General features: G+C 35.4%; 2 protein-coding genes and 1 pseudogene across 2 annotated transcripts in view; 1 reads left to right on the top strand and 2 right to left on the bottom strand.

The window, feature by feature from the left end:
- The window catches only part of LOC107715987 (WD repeat-containing protein 43-like), a 24,958-nt gene extending 22,495 nt beyond the window's left edge, over nt 1-2,463 (bottom strand). The window contains exons 1-5 of the mRNA XM_016522274.1: nt 2,192-2,463; nt 1,068-1,202; nt 701-822; nt 499-619; nt 289-407 (exon numbers count right to left, since the gene is read on the bottom strand). Of these exons, the coding sequence (XP_016377760.1) occupies nt 289-407; nt 499-619; nt 701-822; nt 1,068-1,202; nt 2,192-2,392 (698 nt within the window). The 5' untranslated portion in view covers nt 2,393-2,463. The remainder of the gene's footprint in view (nt 1-288; nt 408-498; nt 620-700; nt 823-1,067; nt 1,203-2,191) is intronic.
- A 1,659-nt stretch (nt 2,464-4,122) lies between these two features.
- LOC107715936 (tRNA (adenine(58)-N(1))-methyltransferase, mitochondrial-like) lies at nt 4,123-7,273 on the top strand (annotated as a pseudogene).
- Nucleotides 7,065-10,954, bottom strand: LOC107715990 (speedy protein A-like). Its single transcript, XM_016522277.1, has 7 exons — nt 10,709-10,954; nt 10,199-10,442; nt 9,613-9,671; nt 9,406-9,491; nt 8,644-8,815; nt 8,250-8,550; nt 7,065-8,084 (listed from the first exon to the last, which is right to left on the bottom strand). The coding sequence occupies exons 2-7, from the start codon at nt 10,401-10,403 to the stop codon at nt 8,023-8,025; spliced, it is 885 nt and encodes a 294-aa protein (XP_016377763.1). The 5' UTR covers nt 10,404-10,442; nt 10,709-10,954; the 3' UTR covers nt 7,065-8,022.
- Between the last annotated feature and the right edge of the window lie 12,138 nt (nt 10,955-23,092).

Below are 23,092 nucleotides of genomic sequence, written 5' to 3'. Positions count from 1 at the left end.
CAACTCAAGGCTGGCAGTCATGCATATGCTCTGGAACAGAGTAATATCGCGTCCACATTGCAGGCTTTGCGATTAGCAAATCGCAACGTCTCAAATCGCGATTTCGATTCGATTTCGATTAATCGCACAGCCCTAGTGGAGAGACACTTCAGTTAATTTGTGAATTGATCCTAATAATCTCAAAATGGACAAACTGTAGTACTGAACTGTACACCAACCATAAATAATCGCTATGGATTTATTTATTTAAGCTATAGTAACTTAAGGAAAAAAGACAATACAACATACCACACACTCAAGAGCCTGTCATGAGCTGCTCCTGACAAGAAGTACATCCCATTACTGTCCGGGGGTCGTGTTGTGGCGAAGCACAGAGTCGTTACCATGGTAGAGTGACCTGTGAATTTCTACAAATTTGGACATCTCATTGTTAAATCTGTAACTTTTCGGTTTTCATTTATCTGAGGCTGACAGTAGAAACATGGAGGTCAGACTGACCCTGTACACTTCCTTAGTCTCCAGGTTCCACATCTTGATGGTCATTCCCGCCGAGAGCAGCAGCTTTCCATCTGAACTTATACACAGGCTGCTGACAGCTGATCTGTCTGCCTTCCATTTGCTAAACACAGAACATGTCATGTTTGTTTGTAAATCAGATAAACAACTTCATGTTGAATAAAGCAAGAAGACACACACTCACCAACGAACTTTTCCTGTCTGCAAGTCCCACTCGGCTATGTGTGTGTCATCTGAGCCGCTGTATAACACTGAGTCTTCTGGATGCCACTGGACGCTGTTCACTGGTCCACTGTGACCTCCCTCCTGACAGTTTAAGACAACCATTAACATTCCTAATTTCACCTGTATTATCAGAAGTTTTTTAGTTAGACAAATTTTTTTCTCCCTTGTGTTATTACAAAACTATAGAAGCGACTTGGTAATGTGTGCCAGTTTGTTTGCCATTTAAAAGCAAAGAGTTTTGCACCAAACCTAGGCAAAATCCCTTAAATATTTGAGTTGCATCAGTCAAATATCATAAGGTCCAGCTGTTGGTGATGAATTCCTACCAGAGTACAATGCAGGTCTCCCTTCACTGTACTGTAGATGAGGACCGACCCAGCAGCAGTGCCCAGAGCCAACAGATCTGACAGCTCAGGTGCCAACCCGGCCTCACATTTCCTCCTTTTTCTCTGTGGCACCTCCTAAAGCACACACACAAAGAAAAAAGTAACATTATAAGACAAGTCCTGCTGCCTTTTAGTTAAGTCTTACAGGAAAATAACAGTTAGTCTAATAAATGCGTACTAGTTTCCCTTCAGTTTGTGCTATGATAACTGGAACAGATAACAACTATTTGCGTAGATACAACAAGTAGGCCTACTACTATCAGCTAATAAACAGCAAATCTTGAACAGGTACCAGACCAACTGGAAAACATACTAGTGCCAAGTGAATGTTTGATATCGGAATCATAAACAAAAGAGAATTTCAAGTCAAACATTTGCTATGTTACTGGTAACAATGGAAGAATTACTTGTCAAAGCTGTTTAAGGCCAACTTGCTCCAACACTATCCAGAATCAACGGCTTGCGACGTTTTGCGTGTTATTAATACATAACCTGACAGAAAACAAATGTATTATTTGATAAACACTATTAAAGAGCAACAAGTTAAAGTTCACGAGTAAGTCTTGTACAGCCATGTGACTATGTGTTAAGTCTCTTTAGTACATCTAAATACAACACTGATTATTAAAAACGAAAAAAAAATTGTATCATGCTAACACAGACATGTTGACATGATTAATCAACACTTTAGCCCACATCCAACTTATTCTACCTACGTTATTAGCCACAGACAATCAACAGACGAATATAACAATGTTTACAAGCCCTTAAATGGCCACGCAGCTGCACTTTCGGCATCAGTGTAGTGATTTCTACAGGTTTTGTTGAATTTCGAGTTGGATCTGCGGGTCTCGCGGCCTGTGTCTGAACATGTGCCACACGCAACATGTGCGCAGCGCGCTCCGCGAGCGCAGCTCTAAAGCACCCAAAATAGATATTCCTAAACAATCTGTGTTTAGTTTTATGATCACATTCAGGATAAATAAAGAGCCAAAGCGACCCGAAAACCCTATGATGATGCACTGCGTAACAACAGGCCGCATCCCCCGAACACTGTACGCTACCTGAACAGCTCGGCACGGTCCCCATGTCACACAGGTACAGGCTGCGCTCAGGTGCGCTGACGGCACGTATTCCTGTTGTAGAGTTTTGCTGTCGGTATTCCAGATGCGCAGTCTCCCGTCCTGTGCGCAGAGAGCCAGGAACTGCTGTGATTTAGGGCTGAAGACGCAGGGTAGCGCAGCACGGCCTCCGTCCGCCGCCATCTTACCGCGTGCGTCCGTCTGCTCGGGTAACACGTGTGAGAGAAAATTGGATAGCGCGCATGCGCAGCTGCACAGGCGCAGGGGCAACGTTAATTGGCCCCGCTGGGTTCTAGGGGCGTTCCAGTATTGTTATTAACCAATCACAGACGGTTGCGGAAGTTTCATGGTCGAGTTTTGTTATCTAGTAAGTTAGTGGAATTTGAAAGTGAAAATTATCTTTGGAAGTTCTTATCAGATGCATATCTGAAGTGAATACGTTTTAGTATATAGTACCTAAACTAATTAGACTTCACTTTAAAGTGCCATTATACGCACCTACTATCAGTGTAAAACTTTAACTTAAAAATAAATAAATAAATACATACATAAACTCACCAAAATGTTAATAACATTTACTGGACACGGCTGCACATTTATTTTGTACCTGTAATTATTCGAAAGACATTGTGGGTCATATATCTTTATGTATATTTAAAGCTTAAAAAAAAAAAAAATATATATATATATATATATACATATTTTTAATCTAAGTTTGGCTCTGCCTTTAGTAACTTAATCACACTTTAGTTTGGGGACCAATTCTCACTATTAACTAAATATTAACTATGGCATGAAAAATAGGGATTTTATTTGCCCTTAACCCTGTTATTTTTTTGTCAGTATTAAGGTGCGTTCACTGATTCTACCTTCTCTCTTTTCTCATTCTTTTCTTTTGAACTGAGTTGGCTACACATGCTTACATTCATAAATTTAAACTTTATTTCTAATTTATTTCATGAGTTTAACTTTATTAATTTTCACAATTATTTATTCATGTCACACACACCTACCTAGTGCCTTTTGACTTAAATAAAAGACGAGACTGGTAAATGTTACGGACATATTATCATGGAACTGTTCAGTCTATTATTGATTTTTATTTCCACTTCACTTTTATCCAAAGAGACGGAACTATTTGCACTGTATTTATCAATGGGACAATATTCATACAATACTAATAGGCTACCTAGAAATAATCTGTCAGCATACTGTAACTCGCATTAAAGGGGTCACTTGCAAGTCGCAGCAGCACGAATTATGTGCCCAGCAAAATCTGATTAAAATATTATGCGTAATTAACAGTGAGTGGTGGTTTCAGACATTATAGTGCCGCACTCGTACTGACTCTTATTCTGCCTGAAAGAATGAAAAGGCCGTACTGAAGGCGGAGCGATTCGACCAATCAGATGAAAGGAGCGTTTCAGCGCCGCCCACACGTGCGAATGAAATATTGAAGCCATAAACCGATTTTTAAACCCCAAACGAAAAATGAGAAATCGAGCCAAAATCTAATTTTCCGTTTGTTAAACTAAACGGAAAAACGAATAAACGAGCCGTTTTTCCATTTCTCGTTATTATATTCCAAATAGGAGATGAAATGATCAAAACGTACACGGACCATATAAGCCTCATAAATAGTAATATTTTCTTCTTTTAACGATCTGTGTTATAAGGAATGTTGAATCAGGAAAATAACAAAAGCCTGTAATGATAAAAAGAAGAAAGAAACCATCTACTGGTGAGCAGGCTGTACTGCATCTGTCAGTGACGTCCTTTCCGTCGTGGCGGCGCCCTGCGAGAATCATGATTGCACTTGTTTTTCTTCTAACAAAATGGACTCAAGTTAATTTGCCACTTAAATTAGTATCTAGCCAGACAATAATTATATATCGAATTACTTGACAGGTCGTTTGAAATGATCTATTTACTACCAATTTGTTTGACTTTGTATTTTACAAAGGTTGTTGAATAGAGGTAATCTGTAGTGAATTAGCCTATATAATGCATGATTTGTCTGTTTCTACCAATATGTCTATTCTGTTCAGTGTAGAATCGCTCAAGTAGCTGCTGTGTGTTTTTTCTGTTCACTGCGTGGTGAGAAGAACAAAGTCCTCGAAGTGTCATCTTCATCCTTCAAGTCATTCTCTGTGGAGGCTAAAAACCATGACAGTTCCTCCACATTTGGGTCTTTCAATCATGACTTGTAAATTTGCCAAAGCCAGTGTCATATGTTTGGAGAGACATAATGTGGTTCGCATTAAACCATTTCTCTGTGGTCTGAGAAACTTTGGGACTGGCCCAAATGATTCCGACAGAGACGAGAGTGGTTCAGATGCTCCTGCGTCCACTTTCCCACAGTTCTCCCGAAGAGCTTCTTTGTATGGAAGGCGTCGACCTCTGCCCCCACTGGAGAGGGTCAGTCAGCTTCTGCCTGAAGACAGATTAAGTCAAGAGGTTTGGGATCTACGGGACACTAGAAACACTGAGGTGGAACAAGACAGCCAGAGTCTGGGGAAGGAGCGAGAAGAAGCAACAGAGGAACCTCAAGGATCTTTGGCTCCACATCACGTGTGGGTTCCTGGGGAAAGCCCAATATGTTTTGGAGAGACTCTGCTGGCAGAGTTCCGTCGAAAGAGACGTTTAGAGTTTCGGAAGATGTTCCAGCTAAAGGAGGGACTGAAGCTCCATAGTAACTGGGGATTAATAGCTCATAATGACATGGAGGGGCGTCCTGCTGGAAGCATCATATATACGCACTTCAATGGGAATCCCGATTGTCATTCGCCGACCCAGCCTTGATGAGTTCACTCTCTTCATGAAGAGAGGGCCAGCTATTGCATACCCGAAAGTAAGAAATAAACATCACAAAACAGCAGTCATTCATCTACACATTAATGAATCATTGATATCTGCACTCTTATCACACAGGTGATGCTTATTAAATCCGGTAATTTATTAGAAAATCCATTAAAAATGCAATGCATACATGCAATGACTTGAACACACCTTTTCTATAATGAACATGCTTTTACTTTCTTTATTAAATTAATTCGGGTGTTTGTTTTTGTTTAGTTCAGGTTGTAAAATGTTTTGTGGTGGGAAACTATGGGATGATATTAGACTCAAAACGATTAATAGATGCACGCACAATTATCCATGTACTGCATAAATTTTATACATGTATCTTACTAACCACAAACAAATGCCTTTCAATTTGAGTCTGACAGCATTTCACGTCCCCCACACACACAACTACCAACGAACAAGGCCCAGTGCAATTCATTAACGTGTAGCCTACACGCTTTGAAAAATTCGCAAATGTGCATCACTACACTGAAACAAATGCTTTTCAACCGGTGTCTGCAGAGTTAAGAATTACATTAATGTGCAGCATTTTGTTCAAATAAGAGACATATTTGTGAATACAAATTATATGTTATATTATATGTTATAGTTTGTATTAAAGTATCATGATTTGTGCATGCAGCGATTAAAATGTGCAGAGGCTCAGCTGCGCGTGGATCGCGAGCTCTGTGTGTGTGGATTGGGCAAGGCTAAAAGGGTGGAACCAAAGTCTCAAAATTCAAATGAATCAAATAGAATCGACTCAGAAGTCAAGTCAAGTCAAGTCACCTTTATTAATGAATTGCACTGGGCCTTGTTCATTGGTAGTTGTGTGTGTGAGGGACGTGAAATGCTGCAAACTGTGAAAATTAAGACTCAAAATCCAAATGAACTGAACAAGATCGACTCGAACTAGACATCAATTAATGAACACGTGTCACCTGATCCACATATGCACAGATTCCTTTTTGCATGAGCAATTTATGATATATTAATGCAGAACAGAAAATTTTTATTCGCAAACATGTCTGTATTTGTAAAAATCGCTGCACAATCATTTAATCCTGAATTCCACAGACTCAAATTTAAAGGTATTTGTTTGTGGTTAGTAAGATACATGTATAAAATTTATGCAGTACATGGATAATTGTACGTGCATCTATTAATCATTTTGAGTCTAATATCATCCCATAGGAAACTCACCAAAATATTTTGATGTGTTTATGAACTAATAATTCATGATATTTGTAAAATAACTTGAAAAATAAAAATAATATATCTTGGAAAATATATTTAAAATCTATTTTAAAAAGCCTTTTAAATTGTTACAAAAATATATTTTAAATAAATGCTGTTTTTTTTTTTTTACTTTCTATTAATCAAAGAATCCAAAAAAGGTATTATGGTTTTCACAAAAATATTAAGCAGCACAACTGTTTTCAACTGTGATAACAGTAAGAAATGTTACTTGAGCATCAAATCAAGTCAAATTGTAGTTACATTTCATATAATGTACATGCATTTAAGGTGTTGGGAATTTTTTTTATTGCTTTTTACTTGATGGTTACATTATGGCAATGAAAACAAAAGATTCTCTTGGATCTCTTTCCTCTGCAGGACGCCAGTGCGATGTTGACCATGATGGATGTGTCCGAAGGAGATTGTGTTCTGGAATCAGGCTCTGGAGCTATGAGCCTCTTCCTGTCCAGAGCAGGTGTGTGATTCCTCCTCTGTCTTCTTGGTATTCATATACAGCAATATAATGATGAGTCACGTGATTATGAGGTTATGGGTGATATTGTCCTGCACAAGTATGTATTTTCAAACTGTTACAGGTATACTAGTGCAATAATCACTGTCTGTGTCATCATCAGTGGGTTATAAAGGAAGTGTGGAGATAAGAGAGGACCATCACAGATGTGCTGTATTAAACTACCAGCGTTGGCGGTCCTCATGGAGTCTTCGGCGAGAATTCTTTCATAAAATGGTAATTTATCTAATGTTTACATAGTGCTTACCTTTTGTTTTACTTCATAAAGGAGTCACAGATTGAGTGCTATTACACAAAAATCCAAACATCAGTGCAAATTATTCACAGATAGAATTAAATCATACTCTATTTAAGGGGATTTGAATTGTCAAGATCCGGTGGCGTTTGGAGATGTCCCGTACATTGCACGTCCTCATCCTGAACAGACTGGCCATACTGGGGAGTAATCTCCGCATTTTTTGTGTGTAGTTCAATGTTTAATGAGAAACACTAGTAATCCTAAACCACTTTGTATGTGATTGTGCATGAAGGTATTTTTAAGAATCCTATTGAAATGTCTGATTTGGTTTCTTTTCAGCCTTCCTCGTTAAATTACGAAAGATCTTGAAATAGATGTTCCACATTTAATGTATGCAAGAGGACAACAAAGCTACTGTGTCATATGCTGTATTAATAAACTTGTACAATAAAAAGACATTTAATTGCATTTTCCTTTCATGCTCTTGTGTGTTTAAGCCAAAATATAGTGAATCTATCTGCTCCATTCATGGACTAAATTTCATAGGTGTTTATTCATATTTATATCAGCCAGATGTTATACTTATTTAAGACACAGACTTAATAATCCTGCCATGTTTAACTCCTAAACATTTCATTCACACTTATGTCTAAGACATAAGAGAGTAACAAAGTGCGCACTAGAGAAATAGCAAAGTACTTTGCACAACAATTAGAAATAAATAGTGATGAGGATTATGATACAGTAAAATACATGTACAAACCTTCACACAATATTTTCTGACATTCTTTACATCTTAAATGAACAATGTACATGACTATTACCCTATTCACACCAAAGCTGTACATTTCTCAGGTCAGTTTAGAGACTGAAATTCTTTTGTGGCCCTCAGACAGCTGAAATGCCTCTGATATGGTCAACAGGCATCAATGATCTGTTTGCTGTTATGCAATCAAGCTACTCCTCACTGATCCAGTCCATTGAATGATCTTGACATGCATCTCTTCCTGTAAGCGTGCCTATAAAAAGAGAAGAAAAGCCAATGGTAAATTTACAGAGGCACTGATATGGATCATATAATTTCAGCTGAGGCTAAAGAAAATGTACCGAGCTATCATGAAAAGTAGTGGCACACATCATAAATATCCGGTAACACCACTAGAGGACGCCACACACTCATTTACCTGATTTAGTCTTACAATTACAGGTGTGCTGAGCTTTGGTCTTCTTACTAGGCCCATGTGAAGCTTGGGCCTTGTGTGCAATGGTCTCCAGTGGCACAGATGAAGAGTGGGCTCCAATAGAGGATGGACGAGGCACGGGAAGAGTAGAGGTCTTGGCACAGAGAAAACAAGGCTCTGGCGAAGCAGAGGGCCCACGGGGAATGAGGATCTCCTCACGGTTATGGTACAGTCTCTGAGCTCCACTGTGATGCTCTGCACGCTCGCGCTGCCAGATTAAGTGAGATGGCACAATAGCCATTACCTAAAATCATGCATCAAGCACAACATGATTGAGCCATTTTTCAGAACCAGCAACCTATAAAATGCTTTATAGTACGTTTAGTGAACTGCGTACCTCCTCACAGCATTGTCTGCTGACAGCCGCTCTGTACTCTATGCGTGCCCACAACTGGTCTCTTTGTTTTAGGAATCGTGGGAAATGTTTCCTCCAGCTCTTTCCCAGAGCCCAGGGGAAGATCTCATATTTGGTTTCCTCCTCATCCTCTTCCATAGTGTTTGCCAGATAGCTAGAGTATGAAAAATTGAGCACTTGGACTGTAGGAATTAAGGCTGTATTCATAAATAGGACTTTTCTGTCATGCTCATAACATATTGCAGTTCAACTGAAAAACTTTAAAATTAACAACTCCAAAACCAAGTGCAACACCTATACACTGTAAATATAGAAACCTCTCAAGTTACCTCACCTCCTATAGTGAAAAACTATAAATGGTTTAACAACACATTATATGTAATTGTAATGTAAATACTGTGATATTAGTAAAAAAAATTATGAATTACCATAAAATTTAGTGAAAACAGTAAAAAGGCATTCCTATTCGGATGTGTCCATTCATGACACATCACATATTTTATAGAAATAGTTTTGTTCATTAATTTGTTATTAGTAATGTAGGGTGTTTTATGTTATGTTTTGCATTGTTTTAAGTGCTTGTGAACTTGTAAATCATACAGACTTCCTGTAAAACTAGAAACACTATTGTATTGTTTACAGTGAATTCCTGCCAACCACAGCTGCCAGTTTTTCACCATAAATGTAACGGGTTTTTTTTTTTTTTTTACAGTATACAGAACGTCCTCAGAGTAATCAACTCACAGGCCAAGGAAGAAGTTCATTCTACTGTGTTCAGTGATACTGAAGCGAGCCCTCCTGAAGTACACAAATGTCATAGCCAACAAATACTATATGAAAATAAAGACACAGATTAGAGACACAGCTGCCTATATACATTTTTCTAAATTCAAAACGGTCCACAATCGAAAAACCACTAAATATTAAATGCACCAAAATATGTCTTGCTACCTTGTCTGTAAGTTTACAGCAGCAGTCCATCCACAGAAAGTCCTGTATTAGATCATCATCTGAGCAGACAGCAAATCAAAAAGGTTTTATTCTAGACAATTATATATATATATATACTGCAGGCCATGGGATGGTGTGGTCCTGAAGTGGGCTCCATGCATGTGCAATGCGGCGCGTGAGTCTCTTCTCTGTATTTTCCCATTATTTCTTTCATTTCAACACAATCAACAGCACACCTGAAAAAACGATAGGTGCGTAGGAAAAAAGGTCCAACAAAACTGTCATGTCCAAAATATAAAAAGATGCAATCCCGCACACTATCAATTCTTGCTAAATATTGAAGTTTAATGACAAAAGCAACGTTGGACCGAAACGTTGCTTTTGTTAATACACTTCAATACTTTTGTTAATAAAGTTCAATACTGTTGCTAATAAACTTCAATATTTAGCTAGAATTGATAGTGTGCGGCATTGCATCTTTTTATATTTTGAATTAAGCAAGTAAAAAAATAAAACTGGTGTTTTGCGGGATGCACAAGGTGACATTTAGTTAAGCTTTCACTGGCTGCTGTTCTGCTGAACCCACCGAACAGTCTGAAGAAGGCGGCCATCTCCTGCCTCTGGATCAGCAGGGTCGGCCCGGGCGTCTTCCTGCGAGGCTGATGAGCGGAGTCAGGCTGGTTCCGAGCCGCTGGATTCGGCCTTGTTCTCCGCGGGCCGCGCCGGATCTGCAGGCTGTGAGCAGGTCCAGACGGTGCGGTTTCTGCCCATGGTCGGCTCAGTTTAATCATGTTTCAGCGATTAAATCAGCCGATATTACAGAACTGCCACTGTGTACATATTATAATTGAACAATTATTTGATATTTTAGTAATGACGTGCGTATTTATGTTATTCCTGTTTGTTCATAATCCCAGATATTTTCTAAATATAATTTAACGTAGTCTTAAAATCTATCACCCAAATAGATAAAAATGACTCTTAGCACTCCTATATAACTAAAAATTAAGCTTAAATGTTTATATGCTTAACTTTATGTGGTTATGATAATGTTTAGCCCTATATGAGTGAGTTTTCACCTGTAAACAACATTTACCTCAGTTTTAAAAACAGCGGCTCAGTAATTAAGACACGCGCATGATTTCACGCGCTCTCAGAGATGTTTAGATCGACTACTGGAGAAGGCAAGATTGCAGTTTAGCGGATGTGTATAACATTAATGATAATTTAAAGGTGAATTAAAACAAAATCAAAATGTTAAATATTTCAAACTGGACGTCGCGCGATCGCGCACGTGCACTTCCTCTCCCTTCCCGGGCAGCGCGGGAATTGTGTCAGCAGTCACATGGTCAAATATTCTTCAATCAGAGGTCAGAACACTCAAGAAAAGCTCAAGTTGGTTATATCTAGGAAGATATGTCCTACATGTCCTATTAAAAACCTTGCTGTTTTATTCATAAAAAGTTTTTCAGCAAATGCAAATAAAATCTAGTTGTATCATTCAAGTGATTAGTGAACAAGTAAACAAAATATGGACGAGAAGCAGTAAATTATCAAATAAACAAATGTATTACATCTTTGTTGGTTATTAGATTTTGCTTATGATGGTTTAGACAGCGTATAATGCACACAATATTCTAGAAAAGTAACACTGCATTGCCTGCATTGGAAAAAAATGTATAGCAACATCAAACAGACCACAGACTGATTTATTGAAATATTTGGAAAAAAAATTTGGTTCTTCAGAACAGAGCAATAAAATTTATTTACACATGCTCAAATGGTGACAGGTTTGTTCGCTATTACCAGGAAACAGTAGATTAAGTATCAGCAATTGGTATTTATATGCACTGTGCTCACAGATGTGTTCAAGGATTTTCATTGCTTTGCACACTGCCTTTATTTCCTGAAAGAAAACACATTTAATTAAAGGTTGGCCAGGCCTTTTCAAGTAAAATATCTGTACAATTTAAGTAAAAGAAAGAGTTTTAGTTCACCTTTTTAATCTCATGGAAAACCACACCCTTGATCTCATGAATTGACTTCTTGCAAACCCAGCACATAATGGTGTTCATATCGGACTTCTGGGGATGGTAAAAATGTAAGAAATGCATTAATTAATAATTAAAATCTATTGCATTACATTATGCATCAGTTCACCTCTATGTTCAATTCGTGACTCATTTTGACTTCTTTGGGAAGGTTCAGCTCATTTCTTTCCAGCATGCTCTTCCATTGTGCCTTGTTAATGCTGCTGCACCCAACAAGAACTGAACCACAAAAAACAGATTACTCTTGTGAGCAGAATTTGATTAATATTATACTAATAATAAAGTAAATGCAAATCAATAAACGAGCCATATAAGAAAATTTAAGTTGAATTCAATTAGTTCTTCAGACTCACCTGAGCATGCAATAAGCAGTCCAAAATGAACAACAGGTGACATTATTCTTCAAATCCTCTACTTAATAAGTCGCTTAGCTAAAACACTGAACACTTTTCTTTAAGAGTTCAGGTGATTTTCAGTTCAAGTGAAACTGAATCTGTCTCTCTTGTGTTAGTCCTCTTCACAGTTATGAAGAACGTTGAAGATAATAAATGTCTATGCAAGTCTTTTGGAGTGCTGATGTTCAGGGCACCAAAACCACTGTGGACCAAAGTGTCAAGCGTGTTTTCATAAGAGCTCCGGTCAGCATTTTCTGCACTGACTGTCTCTTCAGTTCACCTAACCATCAGTAATATTGTACCTGAATTCTTGAATCAATTGATTTTTCATGTATTGAATTAAAGCTGGTGTACAGATATTAAATCACTAAATGACACTAGTAAATGGCTAAATAACAATCAGTATTATTAGACTTTTTGTTTCAGATGTCAGTTATTTGCTTCCTTTTCTCTTAATGCAAGTGAATTTTAGATGTATTTAAAACACAGAATGAATCATCTGCTCATGCTGCTTTTTCATTCAGAATATTTATTAGCTCATGCTTCTGCCAAAACAAACAAGTGAACAATCTTATCTAAAGATCTGATACTTTGATTGACTCGTTAGTTTAGGTTTAATCAGTCCTTTAATTTGCACAATTTGTACTTAATGCAGGATTGGTGAGGGGATAGTCTTGGGAAAAATCCTTTAAAAACTTTTTTTTTTATGATTTTGGCAAGCGATTTACATGGTTTCCAGAGAAATAAGTTGGCACGGCATACAGCATTTATTTTCTGAGTGAGGAAACAAAGATAGTTTTAATAAAGTAAATTTACATTAGTACATCATTTACTGTGAACCGTTTCAGAGAGAGAATTAATAACAGAACTGTAACCATAATATGACTACTAATAATAATACCAAATGCAATTTCCATGTATGGCTTATAAAATTACATTCATAAACATGTTTAAATAATAATGACTAAAATGCATCAATATTGAGCTTTGTTCGAACAAAGAATAAAAATAAAAAACAGATTCAGGAAATAACTGAGTAAAAATGTACCTTGTCAATCAGAGCATTTATCATGGGTAAATATTTCGCTAGCGTTTTCAAACATATACAACATTTTATGGCGATCTAGAAAGAGAGATTACAATTAGATGCAAATAAAAATAATAAAGAGTGGTGATCAAGGGGAATGTATATGCCAAACTTATTATCTTCAACTTTACCACCACACTAACACGAACTGTATAGTGTACAATATTTTACCTTTTAAAAAAAAAAAAAAGCATGTTGAAGCTTTATGATACACAGATTCACAGATTTTACCTTGGAAGGATTACAATCATCCTCATTGTCATGGGAGGTGACTGCTTGTAGCATCTCATGAATGGCCTCATATGGAGAACTCTCAGCAGCAGCTGCACAAAATTTAATTTCATATAACTACATTAAAAATCAAAATACAATCCTGCTTTAATATCCCACTAAAGTTCTAAAATCTTACCAAAGAGAATCATAAATGATCCAACGATACAGGCTAGATACATTGCAGTTCCTTTTTTTGTAATTTGTTTATTTCAAAGTGACAGTGCACTTTAACCGTGTTTTGTCTTTGGTTTTGCTGATGTGTGCACAGACAAAACTGTCAAATGTGTGAAGTTAAGTCAGTTAAACCCTCATCTAACACTTCATATGTTCTTATGATGTAACAAAAGTATTCAGATGCTGATCACTATTATTATATTAGCCTCTTTGCATTCTGAGTCAAATTCCTTATAGTATAATGTTAAACCTCATTTGTCTGAAAACTGCAATCCTGTCTGATAGTTCAGTGCTAAATTCCCAAGGTCAGAAACTTCAACAGTGTTCAAAGTGTGTTTTACAGTAGTGTCCCCTAACAGTAAATGACACTATATAAATGATGATTTTACTAGGGGTGAACTGTTCTTTTAAATAACAGCCTTAAAACTCTCCAATACCCAAAGTGGAACTGTGTGACTGAGAATGACAAGGAAACAAAATAATCAAGTTTAAAGTGTAAAGCAACTTTTTGAAAAAACAAAAAACAAACAATTGTTACAGAATTGCATATTTTTCAATTTATTTAAAATTTAAATTCATGTACTGTACAATCTTTACAAATCATTTGGCTATTATGACATTTGACTCTTCAGTACAATAAACATCCATCCATTAGAACATTTTAAAGGCATCTCTTAACTGCATTTCTCGATCTTTTCATTTCTGCGGTTACATAGCCTCAGCACTCTGCACGTGCCCATAATAGTACGTCCAGGAAAAAGCACTCTCATTATTGCATTTTTGTAACGGTTTGCTACAGAATAGCAGAGGGGACGGAAAATAGAAATCCATTTACGGCAGGTTTTATTGATTTCCTGAACAACATAAATAAAAACAGAAGACCCAATAGCTGAAAAACATTCAAAGTCAATGAAAAAAATTTATATGCACACTTAAAATACAAATAGACATGGCAGTGAATTGATATCAACTAGCACTTATTTATTTTCTCAAATAGTTAAAAACAATTGTTAATGTAAAAACATTTCAAATGGGCTTGTAACAGTCAATGTAAATGTATCCCTTCAACAGCCATTGCCACAGTTGTTACGAGCATAACTTTATCTTCAAACATGTGCCCCTTGGACTCCCACCAGGGAAGAGCTTGTGCAGTATGATGTCCCGATATCTCACTGCACGTTGAAGGCAGATCTTTCGAAAAGCCTCAATGAATTTGTAACAGACATAGTTTATCTTCTGTAAAAGAACAGGAAGAAAACTTTTGTTAGCCAAAAATTAAATTTCATCATGTTTTTTATTTTCATCTTTATTTCCCTTTTTTTTATCAATATGATGTGTATTTTTGTATTAAACAATTGTCTTGAACATTGTCTTTCACGAATGTAATTAAAAAGATGCCCTTTCATGGCACAAGCTGTTGAGTGAATAAATTCACATTGATGTTACTTCTCACTATTTTCTTATAATACTCTGCTGTAACTCTTAAAGTATGATCTTAAAGTATAATCACTCATACTTTACTCCAGATTAAGATATTACATTTGAGCTCAATTATTGTAAAGTAAGGCTTTTATTGTGAATTGTTATTTTGACTCATCATTATAATTGTGTAAATGTCATGATGATCCTGCTTTACATAATGATTAACTGTCATTAGAGCCATTAGAAACATTATTAGTCAGACAACTGAATGTTACCTGTTGCATCTTTTGATAGACTGCGGTCTTAGCCTGTTTTATAGCCTCTTGGCACACACAACAGAAGATGATGTTCGGCCGAATTTTCTGAATGTGAGGGATGGGGAACGAGGTCAAAAAATAAGAAAAATTATATTCAGTGATTTGAATGACATCTTGTGAGTTTTATGCTAAATGGACATATTAATGAATGAGTATTATTGGCAAAGTGTTGTACATACCGATAAGTCATTCCCATAGCCGTCCATCAAACTGTTGAAGGTTTCAGAATGTGAAGGCATCTCTGGATCCCACCAAACAGAAAGAGCTTCATTTTCACTCTTTGCTAGGGCTTTTCAAGAAAAGAAAATGATAAAATCATTATTTTAATTCACATGAACTGAATGCTGATCAAGTTCTCATAACATAGTATATACAGTAAATCAAAGACTTTACACAGACCCAAGATTTTCAGGAATATTGCAATTGGATCTTACCTGAGCAAGAGATCAGAAAAACAAAATATATGCTTGGTAACATGGTTTCAGATGCTTTTAAAATAATCAGGTACTGATTCTTTCTCAATTTCCTATTTGTTTTCTTTAGCTCTCTCTCTCTCTCTCTCTCTCTTTCTCTCCCCCTTCACTAAGAAAAGCTACAACTGACCAGTGTAGTGTGTAAACCAACTGTGTGACACCATTGTAACTGAGTACACTACTGTCTTATGAAAGTTTATGAAATCATGCCATTGAAGTCACTGCAGTGTGATTAGGATGATAATTCTAGCAAGCCATTGATGTCACTGCAATGTGATTGACAATTCTTGCATGCGCAACAGTGTTTGTGCCATAAAGAAAACATGAGAAAGCCTGCACTTAAAGTGTGCAGACTTGTTTTTTTTTTTTTTGGATGACTAAAAAAAATGTGTTAACTGTTCTTTTCACCTGGAGAGTTAAACTGCTTACTCATGTCATGTAAAGGAGCTGACATAAAGTTAAGCAATCCCACAACACCACAGTGCTAAACGGCTGCTTTATATATTGTTGCTCTGATAGAGGCTTTTTTTTTTCTTTTAGAAAAACTGTATTTACTGTTTTTCCTTTAGAAAAGTGCAGCAGAAGCAATTAATGCAAGAGACAAAACCATACAAGAAGTGCATCCATTGCAGTATCATGTAAAACAGTAGATTAATCTTACTAATTTTACTTCTTTTAAATTCTAAAAGTTCAGGAGAAGGATGTTCATCTATCCCTATCAATCATAAAGTGTTACAATACACAAACATCTACTAGCTTAAATCCTGTAACAATTCTTCTAGTGGAAAGTTGTTGATAAGCTCAATGAGAACAGACCATTTTTTCTTTTCGGGTGCAGGTGATTGCAGTGGAAATGATTTATCATGTAGTTCCTAAACATTTGGTGACTTATGATGAATGATTAGGTTTCTTTCAGGTACTTTTGTTGGATTCCTTTAGTTCTGAATTGGCTAATCAAATCTTTTGTTTGTTTATTTTTTGTCATATTACATTATGAAGCTAGAATTTTGTTTATCAAAAATATCTGATGATATCACTGGATGAAATTATTGTTAATTATAAGTTAAAAGTGCTGGTTGTACACTTAAAAGATTAGAGTCAAAAGAATAGTGTCAGTAAATTATATATATATATATATATATATATAAAGAAATTACTCCAATCTCCACATCATTGCTTTACCATTTTTTAATCTTTATGTTATAATTTTATATAAAACTGGAACTCTGCATATTTTTCTACGTGTTTTTGCTTTTTACCATAGCACATATTTCTTGAAATGTACATGTAGTGAACTTTTTCAGTATTTGATTAATGTTTGATGTTCACTGTGTCAGTTACATATACTAAAACACCACTTAAAACATATATATATATAAAATGGAAAACAAACTCACAATTGACACACTGTAAAACCGAACAGTGAAATTAATTAAATGAAATGAGTTAACTTCACTCAAATAATAATGAAAGTTAATTGGACTTAATTGAAATAAGTTCTGTAAATTTAAAATGTTGTTGTAGTAAGGTGAACTTAAAATGATTGCGTTTTCTAGTTCCCAGCATGCTTTGCATCAGAAAACAAGGAAAATAAATGTAGAAATTAAGTTTTATTTTGTGTGTTTTTACACAAGATTAACATAGAGAGACATAAGTTAGTACTTAAATGTTGTGTTATGTTAGGATTTACATAGGTTTCTGTTATGTTGGTTTTGTAGTGTTACCGTTGTGGTGAAGAGTAGAGCCTGTGGTTAGGTTGAGGATGGACAGCAAAAATTAAAGACTGTTTATACTGCATGTTGTTTGACTATTTACATGCAAGTATTGTGAGTCATTTTGATTATTACATTACTACGTGCTAGTGTGCTGTTGCTATCTAGCACTCAACTATAAAGATCTGAATGAATGTGCTGTTAATGGAAGCAAGTTATATATAATTGTCGTTGTGATGAATGGGGTGAGATCATGGAAGGGAGGCTTGGCATGGCTCTCAGCCCCGCCCCACTTGTCATAAAAATTTTAAGCTCTACTAGCTTAAAAAAATTGAGTTCATTTACTCAAATATTTTGAGGCAATAAGTTTCCACAAATGTTTTGAGTATTCTTAACTTATCAGGTTTTACAGTGTGCAGCTTTAACTTTATTGTCATAAAAAGTATGATGCAGACTTTTTAACTGTTCATTAATGTTTAATTAACTGTTTAATGTTCTCCACTTACGCCAAACATGTGTAACAAATGATAACATAAATGACAATACAATTCTTGAAGTATTCACATTACTGTATTGTTTGCATGTACATCTGTTTGCACAGTTTTAATTTGACACAGATGGTCCCTGCTTTGTCTCCAGAGAGCAGCGCAATGACCAGTTTATTCTTATATTTTTGCAAAAATCTTGTACAACCACTTATTCTTATTTTTTTACAAATACGATCAAGCAGTCGATTTACCCCCTCCTGCAAAAAGACGAGAACAAATCAAGAACATGGGAAAACATTTAGCATGCTTAACGTGTACAAATATGTTTCACAAACCTTAGTAGCTGTTTTTCCAATATATGTTATCAGTTTTCTAAGGATGGCCTTACAAGTAGGACAGTATATAATCTGAGGGAGAGATAAAGGGAGAAAATTGAATATTGCTAAAGGAAAGAAATTTGTGTTTAGCATTTTTCCTCTGAGTAAGTGAATATACTTTATTTCACCTGTTTGTTCTCCGTTGCTTTGTCGTGATAACTGAACTCCATCTCCCTCACAGCATTCGGATGGTCAAAGTACTGAGACATTCCCATATGAACATCTGAAATGCCTGAACATCAGACTATGTTAAAACTTTGGTGCATAAAGGGAAAAATGACAATTACATTCATATCAGGGAACACTACAGAATGTTATAGGAATTGGCGGGGCAACAATTCAGTTTATTTGCATATGCCATAAACATTCCTCATGGTGTATAATACAATTATTTCTAAATTGCCAAGACATTGTTTTTAATTCTTGCCTAAATATGAAAAGTTTATATAAACTGTTATTAAATAAGAATGAAATTACATTAATAACAACATAATTTAAAAGAACTGAGGGTAAATACCACATATAAAAATTCTTAATGATGCAAAATTAAAAAATACACTAATCTGTGACAAATCTCCTGACAGTTGCGGATGCGAAATGGTAATTGAAAACTTGACTCTGAAGTTTCAGATAATTTAAAAATGATCTGACTAGTACAGTTGACATCTGCAATTTTTTTTTAAACATTCAGAATTCTGGGTTTTCATTTGTTATGAATCACTTCGAATACAAGAGCAAATCTCACCTGAACAGAGCAGAAGGGACGCCAGGAGAAAAACAAGTGATTTTGTCATCTCGGTGTCAAACGCTTCAATAATCAGTATAGACAACTGCCCGCTATTATGCCTGAATACTATATTTATATAGTAAATTAGGGAAGTTAGAGAGGAGATTCCAAATGCTGACACACAACATCTTGATATACAATAGTGTCGTCAGCTTATTTCACATGAAGAAGCTTTTTACACTCACACTTTATGCCCCTTGTGTGCTTGTTTGTTTCACATGTGCACTTGTAGCGTATTTCATATCTTAAAAGTATTTTTAAAAATTGTACTTATATTAAAAAAAGCCACTTAAGTGTATTTAAAGAGAAAACACTTTCATGACAGTTTCTTGAAATACATTTTAAAAAGTGCACTTTGTAATACTGTCAAATTAAAAGTTTTAAAGTAGATTTTAAATCATTGTTTTAATACTCTTAAAAAAGTACACTAAAGCACATGTGAAGAACTTGATTGTAATGTATTTTTCGATATTACACTTAAAGTTAAAGGGATAGTTCACCCAAAAATGAAAACTACCCCATGATTTACTCACCCTCAAGGCATCCTATTAAAAAATGTCCTGGCTCTTCCAAGCTTATAATGGCAGTGAATGGGTGTTATTTTTCAATAGTCCATAGTGCATCCATTCATTATAAAAAGTGTCCCACACAATCCATTTTTGTAAGAAAAATATCCATATTTAAAACTTTATAAAGTAAGAAGCATGGGGTATAAGCATTATGAATAAAAGTAAGCAGATGAACTGGGAAAAAAAAATTGGTGTAGAGTTTACTTTTAAACGGTTTTCAATCAGAAATTTCTAGTACATTTCACAAAGTATAACACATTGAATTAAACATGTTTTTTTTTTTTAAGTAGAAAGACTTTTGAAAAGCTACTCCAATAATATTTATTTACATTTTTAGTTACTGTTCTTTAAAGAAGAAAGAAAAGACCTTCCTGCATACACAATACCTTCACATCCTCTTTTCATAACACATAATTATTACATAAATATAATTCATTTATCACACAAACATTCAAATGGCATGGCAGTTGCTGAACCTCTTTTAATAAGCTATTAGACTCTCTTAATCAGATATTATGATAGTGATGAATATTGCTTAATCTGTAAGTCTTTCTTCTCACTATTCCACATTCCATTGCTAATTAAATTAAATTGGTATGCATGCATGATTTAAAGTAATTTAGTTTAGTGTCCATTGAACAGACACATCTTACCTTTTTTGTCTATGTTTTCAAATGTAAGATGTTATATACAAACCTATGTGGCTCCTAAACACTAGGAAACGTTAGTTTATGTATGTTAATATTCTCCTCAAAGCATGAATAATATGTAATCTGCACATAAACAAAGCAAAATGACTTTTATATTAGTGCATTCTCACCATAGAAACCCCAAATGCTGCCTCTGGGGATTTTAATCATGTTTCTGTTGTTTTTTCTTCTTCTTCTTCTTCTTGGTTTGTAGACAATTGGACCAAATATGCCCTGGAGAATTTATATTCCAGTGTCAAGAAAAAACAACATAAAGGTGGAACTTGCACAGTGCATGTAAACGTGGCATTGTTTTGAACAGCACCAGCGATCCCACGGAGACGTTCTACCAGTCTGTAATGAGCACTGTTTTGCTGGTTGAACAACAACAGCTCAGACCTTTCCAGGCAACTGATCAAACTAATTAGGGAGGCCAACTCTATTACCAGATTCACTTCAGACTCGCTGATGGCAGTGACACAGAAGAGGACGATGGCAAAACTAGAGTCACTGATGAACAATGGCTGCACTCAGCTCATTTAGTCAATTCCACCTGCAGCCGTCAGACAGTACAGCGCCTCTTTTTATACTGATTGGTGTAATGATCCTGAACATGTACCTGAATAAGAAAGATTCTGCACTAGTACTACCTTGTGCACTTATATGGTACCCCGACATTATTTATTTTTATTACACAACTCATTATGACATTCACTTATCAGTAAAATGTAACTCCGAGGATTCCATTATTAATATTATTGTAAAATTGTTGTTTGTCTCATTGCTAGGCCAATTATTTTGTGCATTGAAATGGAGCAATTTGTTCTTAGTGGTAGCTTTAAGATAACATATTTATACAGGTTTATTTAAATCAATGTTTCATAACTATTTGTCTATTAAATGTGATGTAGACTTATTTTAACTGTTCACCCAATGTGAAAATAGGCTGAAAATGTTCTCATCCTCAGACCTTCCAAGATGTAGAGGAGTTTGTTTCTTCATTGGAACAGGTTTAGACAAATTTAGCATTACATCACTTGTTCACCAGTGGATCCTCCACAGTGAATGGGTGCCGTCAGAATGGGAGTTCAAACAGCAGATAAAAACATCACAATAATCCACACGACTCCAGTCCATCAGTTAATGTCTTGTGAAGCAAAAAACTGCATGTTTGAAGATTACAAATCCATCATCAAGATGTTTTATCTTTGGATATTGCCTTTTCCAGTGAAAAAGTCACCATGTCTGATTCAGGAGAGAAATATGCACAGATCAACCACCGTTTACAAGTGAGTGAAAACAATCCAAACCACTCTAAACAAATAGCCCATGTTGGTGGATTTTGTTGTGAGGACAACAGGGCTTTTTCATTGGAGGAAGCATTATTATGGATTATGGACTATAAACCATATGAAGCAATGGTTTATAGTTGAAATGCCTAAATGTTGTTTGTTTTTCTTTCTTACAAACACAAATACTTTTTTTTTCTTTTCGCTTCACAAGACATTCATTTATGGACTGGAGTCGTGTGGATTATTGTGATGTTTTTACTGCAGAGGATCCATTGGTGAGCAAGTGATGTAATGCTAAATTTCTCCAAATTTGTTCCAATGAAGAAAGAAACTCATCTAAATCTTGAATCGCCTGTCGGTGAGTACATTTTAAGCAAAATTTCAATTTAATTTTTTCGGTTGAAAAATTCCTTAAATATACAAATGCACAGGACAATAAACAGATCAATAAATAAACTTTAATTCTGTACATAAAGTATATACACAGCAATACCACGATGCTGTACAATCAGCCAGCTTCATTTAGCTCAAATTAAAATATTATCAAAAGACCAGACAAGATGAGTTAAATTATATATATATAGACAATTTATAAAGAGACAGAGATTATGTATCATTGAAATGGACAATACATGATGCCTATTCTTTCATGATTAGACTCAAATAAATAATTTTTTAAAATAATTTTAAATCTTTACTGTAATCATCTTTTCAGTCATACCTGCTGTAATGGTGTAGCAATACATACATCTGCTTCATTTAGCTTTTTAATATTCAAAATTCCAAAATTAAAATGTTTCTTTTCTAAAATGTCTTAATTAAAGAGAATTAGATGACATGTAGCACATATATGTTTGAGACATCATTAAAAACAAAGATTTGTTCGTTGAAACCCTTGTCCACATGGTTTTATCACAGCCATGGAGTGTGTTTGACCAAGGAATGTCTATGTTCTGCTTTGAATTAGAAGCAACATCTGAAAACACTTAGAATCCTGACACAGCTGAGATCTGTTCATTCCTGCTCTGTTCTCAGATGCATGAGTGGAAAATAACATTTTGGGAGTGCAAGTTAAATTAAACTAATTGTCAAATTCTGAAGTATAGTGTTTATAACAACAACAAAAAAACCTGCACATTTACTGGAAAGAATGGCTGAAAAAAAAAAGAACATTCATTACATAGCATTAGACAGGTATTGGATTTTATGGAAATATGTGAAGCATTAAATATGTTGTCTTTACAATTAAGATATTTCAAAACAATGTGAGTTTTGATGCTATAGCGAATAGTTGATAGTGGAAAGTTCTGTGGTTTATGACCCCCTACACTAACATTCAATAAATTAAATACAGAAAACATGACACTGACATTC

This window comes from Sinocyclocheilus rhinocerous, unplaced genomic scaffold (assembly GCF_001515625.1).
Source record: "Sinocyclocheilus rhinocerous isolate Xijiao unplaced genomic scaffold, SAMN03320098_v1.1 scaffold749, whole genome shotgun sequence".
In the NCBI taxonomy this organism is placed as follows: domain Eukaryota; kingdom Metazoa; phylum Chordata; class Actinopteri; order Cypriniformes; family Cyprinidae; genus Sinocyclocheilus; species Sinocyclocheilus rhinocerous.
This window is presented reverse-complemented; position numbering and strand designations above follow the sequence as displayed.